The 12,782-nt window shown below is 37.6% G+C and overlaps 1 protein-coding gene across 2 annotated transcripts in view; it reads right to left on the reverse strand.

The window, feature by feature from the left end:
- ECHDC1 (ethylmalonyl-CoA decarboxylase 1) overlaps positions 1-12,782 on the reverse strand; it is a 301,457-nt gene that overhangs the window by 277,390 nt on the left and 11,285 nt on the right. For both annotated transcript variants that reach the window (XM_044064070.1, XM_044064078.1), the window contains exon 2: positions 6,807-7,028. In XM_044064070.1, the coding sequence (XP_043920005.1) occupies positions 6,807-7,026 (220 nt within the window). In that variant the 5' untranslated portion in view covers positions 7,027-7,028. The remainder of the gene's footprint in view (positions 1-6,806; positions 7,029-12,782) is intronic.

Raw genomic sequence — 12,782 nt, forward strand, 5'->3', positions numbered from 1 at the left:
AAGGTGACCACTGGTCACCTGGATTCTCAAGGAAACATCCTTGGATTCAAATAGGATGGAAAATGTTTGCCCTGACTCTAATCTTTCTTTCGTTAGTTACTGAGAAGTGGTCTGTGCACAGCTATATTCCTTCTTTCTAGCTCTTGACCTGTTGGATCCTTGTCAGTCTTGTTTTAGGTAAAGATTCATACAGGTGAAGACACTCATTTGAGTAGTCAATGACATTTTCATGAGGAGGGAAACAAAATCTGATCTTTCTTCTAGTTGATCTCACTGTAGTGTCAGATACCATGGCTCAAAGGATTTTGAGCAAGTGCTAGAGAATGCATTGTGGGTTAACTAGTGAGGTCTTGGATTGTTTTATGTTGTATATTTCTGGACATACTCTATGGGTGGTGTCTGATTTACAATTTTTCAGACTCTTCCTTGCTGGAGTGTGGTGTGCAACACAGCACAATCTTGGTTCTCTTGCTATTTACCACTTATACACGGCTGCTGAAGGAGATCATCCAAAGGAAGAGTATTTTTTTATTCAACCATATGCTGCTGATTTTCAGCTTTCTCTCTCCTACTCAGGTACTGGTGACAGATTTTATTTACATAATTAAAAGAATGCTTGGATTCCACTCCTGATCGTATAAACAGTAACTGACTGAAACGGAACCCAGCCAAGGCATGGGCTATGCTGGTGAATGCCATCATCTACCTGTCTAACTTTCTACTGCTTTATCTTTTAGTAAATAGTTGGAGAATCATTTGGAATTTGTTTCATGTGCGTGTGTCAGCCCTTTATTTTTAACAAGCAGGACACTTTGGAGCTGTGGTACGATGTAAGTTTAATAACTTAACACCTACCATAACATACATGATCCTGGTTCTGTTCATCTTAAGCAGCTGATGAGGCCCTATGTCCCTCTTGAGACAGCTCAAGTCATCCACTGCAAGCTTGTTTAGAAACTTTAGGTAGGAGATCTTTCTGTACCTTGCTTCTGTCCTCTGCAACCATCTACCTTACCAAATCTGTGAGAGAGAGATGGAGGCTTCTTTCAGGAGGTTGCTTAGGTTCATCTTTTTGGCAGAACCTACTGTAAGCCTGATGGGGTATGTGACATCACTCTTCTAGGCCGGTGATCAAGGAGTCTCAATCCTCACCACGACTATTGGTGAGGGACATTCACTTGGAACAAAGATGGATACACACAGTATTTCCAAATTCAGCTCTTTGCATCAAGCACAATTTCCCTTAAGAAGCACACAGTGAACACACTCAGTCTTGGGGATGGGTTCTCCCTCTTTTTCCAGGCCCCCAAATAAGACTCCCCACTGACACAGTTGTAGAGTTGGGTCCTCAACTGAGTGTTCCAAGCAAAGTCCTCCACCACCCTTCTCTGTGAAACCAGTGATCTGTGTCTCTGCTCCAAGTAGCAGACACACACACACACACACACACACACACAGATTTGATTTGATTTCCACATACACACACACACACCTACCTGGGAAAGGTTGGCATAGATTTATGAGCTCTGCCCCCTCTGCCCAGACTATAAGGTAGGTACTGCCATCAGAACACTCCAAAGCCAGCTACTCTAAGGCTCTTATAAGGGTACCCCATTATACTCAGTAAGATTAATGCTAATACAAATTGTAGCATTTGACCAATGCAGCAAGGCTTCCAGGAGTGGCCACAGTGTCATGAAATAAATAAAAGTACTCTCAAAAGTTAAAATATTATCTAAAAGAAGAGCCACAATAAATATATATATTTAATAATAAAATAATGTGAAAATACTAAATATCTATTTACAATAAACACCAGCATTTCAATGACAGGAAATATTAAAAATAACACAGATGGAAAGGTTCACACAGATACAGAAAAAATACTTAACTAATATTTTCCTGGCTAATCTAAATAATTACCATCTCCTAGTTCACTTACTATAGCAAGGCAAGATGAAGTGGGTGAGTGGTCTTGTCAGTTCCAAAACAGAGTGCTCCAACACTTCTGTTTCATCTAGTATTAAAACATAATTTCAGTGCTGTATTACAAAATGTCATTACATACATCTCCGACACTGGTTCCCACACTACCCCACTTTACTAGAAACTGGACCAGAATTTAGCACGTGTTACCACATACACAGACATAGGTTTGCTAATATGCGTTATAGGATTTGGAAGCTATAAAACCATTTCAAAACTTCTACCTTTCCAGGGTAGCAATTAATTCACCCCCCAAGAACAATACAGTAGGATTCCTTGTCCTGTTTTCATAGATATTTTGTCTCTGGCTGCAACCAGAACTGTAAGATAAAATCTTTATGGCCGAAACCAGGTAATTTAATTTCAGACTATGTTTCAAAGTTAGATGGACTGAGATTAACCTCTTCACTTTCAGTATCCTCCATTACAATATATTCATTTTAACAGTTACAATACAGTCTGACATACAGGTATATTTCTTTTCTATCCAGAAGGACCAACTCTAACACAAGCAGCTTTACAAATACATTTTCAACACAAACACCTGTACAAATCAGTGATATACAAATGACACACAATTCTTTACAAAACTCCAGCTAGCTATGTTGGCATATGTTACAGATCCACTGCCTTAAAGCTGGCAATACCCCACATCATCACAGAGTAGTTACGCAACCTTTAGGTTTTTCAACTTCTGACCTGGTCAAGTTGATAGTATTACAAATTTTAAATTTAAAATGCATCTATTTGGACTTCGTATTGTTAAATTATTTATTTTATTTTGCATTTGTTGGCTGGGATAGTCCAACTGGATGCATGTCCCATTTTCAGCAGAGGTCCGGGGAGAAAAGCTCCATGGAACAATAAATCATCATAACACGTCAAAAATTACAAATAAATATATTGCTTACAGAGATTAGATTGGCAGACTATACAAATTACATATAGAATATTTTCAGTGATTAGAAGAGCAAACATTAAAACAAATCGTCAGGTAGTGTTATTCAGTGTCAGAATTGGATAAAATTACATAGTAGGCTACACAGCAGATTTACATTCCAGAGACAGGTTAACCAGGCTTGATCCAGTGACATAGCCAGTTTGTTCCCAGGTGGTGTTTGAGCCTAGTTTTGAACTGACCAAGTGAAGAGAGTAAGGTAACATCAGCTGGTACAGAGTTCCACGATCTACCTACAGAATTTACGAAGAGTGAGTCACCGGCTGAGTTATTAGTTTTACATATCTGAATAAGGAGTCTGTTGGAGGAGCGCAGTGGTCTAGGATTATTATAGAGGGAGCGCAGTGGTCTAGGATTATTATAGAGGGTGACGAGATCTTTAAGTGCAGGGGTATTGTTAGGGTTATATATGCTTTTATGGGCCATAACCAATTGGTTATATAGTATTAGACTGAGTAGTTCAAGCCATCCAAGCTGGATTAGATTGATGCAGTGATGTGTCCTAAAAGACAGCCCAGTGGCAAATTGTAAATGCATCTATTTGGACTAATTATTTACTGTTATTTAATTGTAAATGTTTAGCTGTAATCAAACTCTCAAAAAATAATAAATAACTCTCCAATCATTGTTCTATACTTCCTTAACTCTGAGAACATACAGTCCAAGAAGCTCCTATAAAAAGTATTAAATATTCTTTGTGAAACAGCCTCATACGCTTTCTCATAAGGGTCTTCCGCACACCTGATTACTCTCCCAATGAAGCACATACTGTGGGGGCATACACAATTATGAAAAGTAATTAAGGCTATAAGAAAATTAGGAAAAGAAAAGAACTTCACAACATTATAACAAACTGGAACGTGGGCTCTAATTTAGATAAAAGAATTAAGAACAGAGCTGGTCAGAGAAAAACATGAAAAAGAAAATCCAACTCAGGAAGTACACAAAGAACAGTAGAAAACTACATAAGTTGACTCAACGAATGTCGAAACTGTGTAGCATTACAGGAAATGCCAATTCAAAGAAGATTTAAAAGATGAATAGTTCTGTCATTAAAAAGGGGGCACCTTTGAAATTCATAATAAAAAGTAATCAATTTCAAATGTAGAGATAACTGCTTGAAATAAACACAGAAGTTCTGCAGGACATTTTGAAATTACATACAAAGTCTGTAAGGGCCTTCCAAGCATGCAACAACTTATGAGGGGAACGTACAAAGACAGATGATGCTACAAGACCAGGAAGGTAAATTTTAGAACACATCTAGTAAAACTGGATTAATTCAACTTGACTATGAGAAAAAATACACAAAGTAGAGGGTCAGGATGGGACTGAGGAGTTTTTTCTCTTTTGCATTTGTATTCTGGGGAAAGAAACTGAAATCCAGAACATTCTTTACCTGTTCAACATAGCTTTCCCCAAATTGTACTTGCCAAGTTAGCAGAGTGTTACCGCACCATTTAAACTCGTGTGACTCTAGGTATAAAAAGACAATCTTTTCATTCAAATGAATATGTCTCAAGGACTATAATTCCACCATTTTTCAGATGTGGGAACTATGCAGAAAAGGTATATATTTAAACTTCATAGTGGATTTATCTTGTGAACACAGATTTTAAATTTTAACTAAAGCTTTACAATACTGGCAACAGAAAACAGTAACAAGAAATATGTTAAAAACTGTGATTATAGGGAAGAAATTCAGTGCAGATCTTACATGGGATAAGGAAAGATAGAGAAAGAACGAAAAGACACAAGCATTAAGTGAAAGGTTATTTCATTTTGTTGGCTCCAAGAAACATCTCTGACAAAGCAACCAACTAAATTTTGTGGTGTGATATGAGATAACTACATACCTAATATTTTAAGCCAAATTAAAAATTTTTTTCCTCAGAAACTTACACCTGTCTACTACCTGATTGGTCACCTCAGCTCTACCCTTTTGTTGTTTACTCAGAGAAACAGTAGGGCCCATTTATTAGCTATGTGAGAAAAGAGACAATTATACTGCAGTCAACATGGTGGCAACCATCAAAAGAATTTCTGCTTTACGATGCAACTTTCCCAGAGTGTGCCTCATACAGCACACTGGAGTGGGGCATGCAATGGACACATCACTCACTACATGACATTTCCTACTACCCTCACAACCCTAGCCTCTTCTTAGGGATCTGCTTTTCTCCCTTCAATGGGTCTCAGTTTTCACCAGGAACACAACTGTGAAATGTACCAAGAGATACACATTCACTCCCTACATGCAGGGTGAGGTGGGAAAGCAAAGCACTGCCATTTCTCTCTCCCTTCCCCCATCTCCTCCTCCAAAGCTAGGCAGATAATTAAAACTTGATTGTCTGAGTTACAGTCAGGGCACCACCTCTCCACATCACAGAGACAGCTACAAAAAGTGTAATTTGGATACCCTGAGAGAGTAAATATTGGGTGAGGTTGTAAGAAAGAAACACAAGAATCTTTCAGGAACATCACATTAGCAGTTCATCTTTCAGGAATATCACATTAGCAGTTCTTTGATACAACAATGTATTTATTAATTATAGAAACTGAAGACAGAGAAGGTTAGGGTAAGGGTGAAACAAGGTTTCCCCTAAAGTGCATTTACTAAAATAAGGTCATAAAAGCCAGAAAATATGCGTGTGTGTGTGTGTGTGTGTGTGTGTGTGTGTGTGTGTGTGTGTGTTGGTAATCTGAAGAGAATCAAATTTTATAAAAATCAGTATCATACCCTAGAATAAAAAATGTCTAATAAAAATGAGAAGGTATTTGCAAGATAAGAAGGCATTCAGAGATCTCTGGAAAAGCACTAAAGAAGCTTCTAATCTGGGTGAAGTAGTGGATTAGTGAATGCATAAGCACAAAGCATGATCCTTCAGGAAAATGGAACCATTCCCATACAGGGCTTAAAAGAGAAAACTAGTACTATAAAAAATCTAGACATACAGACAATGAGCCTCCAATAGGGCTGATGCAGAGGTTTTGTTTATACCACTTTATTCCGACTGCCTGTATGGAAAGCTTTGCTCATTAAGGGCATTTTAGTAGTCAGATGGAATAAAACTGAAGCATGCACAACCACGGACAGTTTAGATGCTAATTTTAAGATGAAATAAAGATCTGACAAGTCATTACCTGGCCCTAAACTGACAGATGACTATCAAAGACTAGGTTCGGTTTTCTTCAGAAAGGCACCTATGTATTTGCCCACAAGTACACATTTTCTTACAGTGTGAAAATCTTACTTTCTTTCACAGCAGCATATTAAACTTCACACATTTAAAGCCACTCTGTAAGAACTATTTCATTCTAAACAGCTTTTAGCAAAGTACACTCAGGAACTTCATAATACAGAGTTAGTAAGAATTAAAAAACTGAACACAAACTATAGACTTTAACCAGCATAACTTTTTTAAAAATAATGATTTTATATACCTGACTTTTGACTTGTATTCAATGTCATCTACACATTTTAACACATGTACAATTTTTAATTAATAAGCAGTCAAGCCCCGCAAACCACTGTTTGGTAACTTGAATATATTCTTCTCCATGTTCATATTTCCACAACACAACACTCATTAAATCAGTAACTTAATTACATTTGGTTCACTCGGTAGCCCAAAAAGTAAATCCTTGTACTTGCACAACAACAACTAATAAAAAAGAAGGGCTTACAGTAAATTAAATTAATCAAATATAGTTTATATATCTAGCAAAAATATAATATGAATCTTTGTAATGTGAGGTCTTCAAGAACACCGTGTACACAATACAAAAAAGTACCAGAAAGTAATAAAATAGCTCCAATAACAAATGTACATTTTTTTAAACAGAATGAGCACCTTCTTACCTGAGAATGCATTCATCTTACTAGGATTGTTGACAGTGAGAAAAGCAATGCCATCATTCCCTTTCTTAAGGTCAATAGATCCACCTGGAAACTGCTGCAATTTTTCTGTAATCTCATTTTCGTTAAATTCTTGGGAAGCAGTGTACACCAACCTATGCTTCTGTTGTAGTAATCTTCTCCAAGTCGACTGCAGTAAGCTCTTACGAACATAAGCTGCCATTTCTAGGGAGAAAAGATAAACATACATAATGCTCTTTCAGCTGTAGTACTCAACGAGTAAAAAGATGTCCTGTAGTACTTGGCAGGCACAGAACACAGAAACAGAAGAGTGGAAGGAGAAAAACAATTAAATCTCAAGTCTATCATATACTCAGATATTTCCTAAGGCTTTGTATGTGTGTCTAATTTAGATATCTAGGAACACAGGAATAGATTGCACTGATGTTACTGGTAAAACTAAGGCCGAAGTACATTGACTTATGCTGATTAACATTTCTGAAACAATGAAAAGTGGTGTGCCATGAAAAGAAATAACTTTTTTTTTGCAAATTAGAATAAAAGTGTTTCTGTGATATGCAATCTAAATATTTTATTTATTTATTTTAACATTTGTTATCCGGGATTGTCTGACTGAGCAAACGCTCTTTTTCAGCAGAGGCCCGGGGAGAAAAAGCTCCAAAACATAGTTACAAAAAATATAACAGTTACAAACACAGTTAACATTATAATCATTCATAATAAAACTTGTAGAACAGTTATCATATATATGCAGTTACAATTATCTGTAAAATGTTATGAAGAATACTGTAGCAGAAGGAAAGGAGATAGTGTTAGGTAAAAATGATGAAGTAGACTAGTTTAAGTTGTAAATGTTTTGGTATAGAGGAGAAGAAATGATGGCAAGACATAGGAAGTTAGGTTTGTTATTTAGTGAAGATATATTCAAGGAGGCTGAGAACAGGTACAAATCCAGTGACTTTTTAAGTACTCTTTAGTGGCTAGTTTGAATACTTAGGATGTGAAAGTGATCTAACTTCTTGTGGGAGTTTGTTCCAAGCGATAGAGGGATGTTAGCTGTATGTAATGGCTCCTATTTTGGACTTGGGCTTGTAGATTTGTAAAAGGTCTTGGGAGGAGCTCCTGAGTAGTCTGGATGGGACATAGTAGTAGATTATGGTGCCTAGTGCTGGACAGTAGGATGGTGAATAAATAATGGACTGTATAATTTGGAGCTGACAGAGGAGTAGGAGGTGTGGTAGTTTGAGCCAGTTTAGATGTTTGAGGGAGACACAGTGGTGAAATCTGTAGATTTGTTGTGCAGCAAATCTGGCTATTTTGTGATAGCTTGATTCGAGTTTGCTAAGTAAGGTGGACTTAAGATTTGTGAGTATTTGGGAGCAGTATGTTAGGCATGGCAAAAGGTAAGCATGGGTGACTGTGGTTCTAGTCAGGGTTAGGAATTTTTTTATTTCTGTAGAGAAGTCCTAGTTTTTGATGGGTTTTCCTGATGCAGTTATTTATATGGAGGTCGAATGTTAGCTGATCATCAATGGTTACACCAAGGAGTTTAGTCAGCAACTATGAGAGTGTGACTTAGTGATTTTCTTTGAAAAGTAGATTTGATACGAGTAACAGTTTTGGGTAGTAAGAGCAAGAGTTGTTTTTTCTTTGGGATTAAGGATGAGCTGATTATTGGTGAGGCAGGTTTCAACAGAGTTGAAAGAAGACTGGGTAGCTGTTAGAAGTTCAGAGGGTGAGTTAGCAATGGTGATAACTGTGGAGTCGTCTGCATATTGGACTAATGAGGACTGTGGACAAGAGTAGAGTGAGTTGGTGAAGATATTGAAAAGCAGTGGTCCAAGGATGGATCCTTGGGAACACCCATTTTCACTGGAAGGGGAGAGGATAGTGAGGAGTGCCATCTTACTGATTGCTGTCAGTCAGTGAGACAGCTGGAGAATCATGCTATTGTTGTAGTAGACAAGTTGAGATCAGAGAGTTTATTCAGTACCCAAGGATGTGAGACAGTGTCAAAGGCTTTTGAGCGGTCAAGGAATAAGCATGAGATAAGTTTATGATTATCTCTAGCTATAGAAATGGTGTTCAGAAAGGAAAGTAGAGCTGTAGTGGTACTATGTTTGGGTCGGAAACCATACTGAGTGGGAGTGAGGAGTGGGCTCTGTATAAGATATTGCATTACCTGTGTATGTATACATTTTTCCAAGACTTTAGACAGAGGGAAGAGGATAGCTATTGGTCTGAAGTTTGAGAGCTCTGTGGAATTACCACCTTTATGAATCGGTATGATGTAGAATTGTTTCCAGATAGCAGGTAATTTAGCTTCAGAGATGGAACGGTTGATTATTTTTAAAATAGATACTGGCAAAGCAATACAGGGATCAGCTATCTGAAGAAATTAAGATGGGATACTATCAACAGAAACAGGGCTTGGTTTTAGTTTGGAAAGAAGTGTTTTGATGTAAGGATTAAGGACTGCTTTAAGGAAAAAAGAGTTTGCAGAGTTGGCTGGGGGTGGAGGTTCCAAGCAATTAGAAACATTGTTACTGGAGTATTTTAGATTAGGATTGAAAAGTTTGGCTATTGACTGAATGAAATAGACGTTGAAGCAGGGGTGGCTAGTGCTATAGGACTGCAGCCCTCCCACCTAGAAAACAAAAATAAATAAAAGTAAAGAAACACATATGCGCACACTACACAGGAACACAACTGCTTTCTCAGCAATCTAGATAGGGGGTAAGACATCTCAGCCCTGCAGAGATGAAGGTGCATGTGTGAAATGCCCCAGTTGCTATATACTGGTGGCTTGAGAGAACTCATGGTGGTGTGGAATACCTCGGGCTTGAACCCTGTACCTTGTATGCAGGTGGCAAGGGCCTGAATTCCCTACCCACCACCATTTGTAAATAATTTGCAGATTTTTGCCTCATATTTGATCTGTTCTGTTCCTCATAATATCTGTGGTTTCTAAATATTTAAATACTTACATATTTGATGGTGCAGTGGTAGCATTGTTGCATCACAGCTTTAGGTTCTCAGGTTTAATTCTTGGCTGGGATGCCTTCTGTGTGGGGTCTGCATCTTCTCCTAAGTTTGTGTAGGTTTGCTTTTGTGTCCTCCCATGTTACAAAGACATGTGTCTACATTATTTCTTCCTGGGCCTCTGCTGAAAATTGTTTTTTGTTCCAAGTCAGACTGTCCTGGTTAACAAATGTGAAATAAAATTGACAGGCATTTGAATTTCAGACTTCAGGTTTCTGAATGTTTAATTTCTTAAATATTTGATGGTGCAGTGGTAGCATTGCTGCCTCACAGCTACAGGTTCTCTGGTTTAAATTCTTGGCTGGGGTGCCTTTTGTGCGGTGTCTGCATCTTCTCCCTGTGTTTGTGTAGGTTTGCTCTGATGTCCTGCCATTTTACAAAGACATGTGTCTGCAGCATTTCTCCCCGGGCTTTTGCTGAAAATTGTTTTTGTTCCATCAGACTTGGTTAACAAATGTTAAATAAATAAAATTGACAGGCATCTGAATTTCAGACTTCATATTCTTCAGAAAATACATAGAAAATTGCTAGACTAAAAGGTTTTGTGCTGCTAAGTTTATAAGATGAATATTTGAAATTTGTCCCTATTTTTGGGACTGTATTCCCCCATTATTGGCTTCGTCCAGGTTTTTTGTACTAAGGTTGACAGCTATGGCAAGAACTGAATTCACTGAATATGTTTGATGGCTGTATTCCCTCATTACTGGGTTTGTCCAGGTGTTTTGTGCTAAGAGGTTGACAGCCATGGTGAGAATTGAATTCAATAAATGGTAGCCATTTAAGTTTCAGTCTTCCTCTCTTTCACAAAGCAGCTGATTTGGCATAGTGGTGTGTTGCTCTGACTGTTTTGCACAGGGACCTGGGCAGTAAAATGTATGGTGGTAACACAGCATTTTATTCTAGCAACCTTCCAAGGTTATACAAGCAATGTTTAATGTGTCCCTGTTTTTTGGGCTTTTGACCCCCCCCCCCCAATAAATGTTGGCTTTTTCCAGACTTCTTGTGCTGTGAAGTTGAGATGCAGTTGAGTATTGAGTAGATTTTACAAGGAGCTGAGAGCTGCAGGGGAAGAGAAGTGTAGTGCTGCTTATGCTGAGTCGGCTTGCCTTGTTAATAGCACAACAGGGTGTGTACTTTCTTTTGATGCAGAAGGCTGTGGGTTCTACTCCCACAAGGGGTGGATGCTGCCATACTGAGAATGTCCTGTTTGGCGAAGATACTAACTATAAACCTGTTATCAGTTTGCCATCCATTTCCTATTGCAATATTACTAGCTTATCTTTTTTTTTTTTTATGTAATATAGGCAATTTATTCCTCAGGGGCAACAGACACTATTTTTCGATAAAACCAGGAAATATAAAGTTGTTTGCTAGCAGCAACCTTTTCATTAGTTATAGATATCTTTAATGTGGAATTATTTAGATGACTTACTTCTGCAGAGCTTGTGCATATTTACTGATACTGGTGGATTGTATAAGTCTGAGTAGACTTTTTTTTATAATGGAAATGTTCTCAATTGGGCAGTTTTATCATTATTGATGCATGCATTTTGTTTCATTGTTTACTGGAAAAATGTTCAAAACAATACATTTAAAACACCCTCTAACAAATGTACTGTATTATACAAGGAATATAATTTAATACAGTCCAGGAAGGTGCATCACATAACACATGTATGTTTTGTGTGCAAAGGGCCTATCATTTGAAAACAGCCCAAAGTTAATCTTTATACTACCCAAATGTATTTTCTTTGAATGTGGATTTCACTGCTGTTTCAATGAATGTGAGTTTCAAGGGTAGAGTTTTAATGCCAAGTCTATTTTCATTGTGAGACTGCATTGCTTCGTTTAGCAGATGTTTTAGTGTTTGTGCTGTAAAATACAAAATAAAACTTAAGTGAAATCCAAATCATTGTAGAACTAAAGCAGTATGCACATTGCAATGTTTATGGCAAATGGGGCGAAATAACCAAGTAATGGGACATTGGAATGGCTGCAGGGGGTGGCTCCATTCAACCATGATTTTGTGGGGGGGGGGATGGCAAACTCAGACAGCCCCGGCTTAGCTGAACTATACCTCTCAACTGTCCAGATTTTCACAGAATGAACAGATTTTTGCTTCTTCTTTTTGGTTTGTTCCTCATAAAATTTGTGGTTTTCTGGCAAATTATTTAGGAATTATGTCATTAAATAATGACAGACACCGAGTTTCAGACTTCAAAACCTTCAGGAAAAATGTATGCCAAAGCAAGACCTGTTCTATCAACTGAGTCTATACAAGAGCGATTTTTAGTACTGGTTGTATATTCCCCCAGTATATTTGGCCTTATCCATATTTCCTGCATTAACAGGTTGAGAGGTACGTGCAAAATGCTTTATAGAACTGGGTATATCCAAACCTCTTAACTGTCCCTGATTTTGGCTCAAAATGTTGCTCTCCCTCTAATCCCTCCGCAAAATGTCAATGTTGGAAGAAAACATGATAATCAGAGTTATAGATTACTTTTATTTCAGAAATGCATGTAGATTTGGTTATTTTGTCAGCTGCTCAAGCTAACAGTGCTAATATTAAAAAGTGTCCCTTCTTTGACAGTTTCCCAGCTGTATTGTGTGGCTATTTTATATTTTTTGCATCACATTTTTGGTCCATTTTTAAAAGAAATTGTGGTTTTCTGGCAAATTAGTGGCAAATCATTAAAGATTGACGTAAGAAAATAATGACAGACATTTCCGTTTCAGATTTCATACCCTTCAGAAAATTCATACTAATTCAGGACCTACTATTCTATTAGAAAGTTTATAAGAACAATATTTAAATATCGTCATTAATTTTGGGCCTGACTTTGTCCAGATTTCTTGCTCTGTGGTTGAGAAGTATGACAAATGTATCAGGGCCTTTGCAATCAGCCAGAGACA

Source organism: Protopterus annectens, chromosome 1.part0 (genome assembly GCF_019279795.1).
Source record: "Protopterus annectens isolate FY-2018-M chromosome 1.part0, PAN1.0, whole genome shotgun sequence".
NCBI classification, from domain to species: domain Eukaryota; kingdom Metazoa; phylum Chordata; order Ceratodontiformes; family Protopteridae; genus Protopterus; species Protopterus annectens.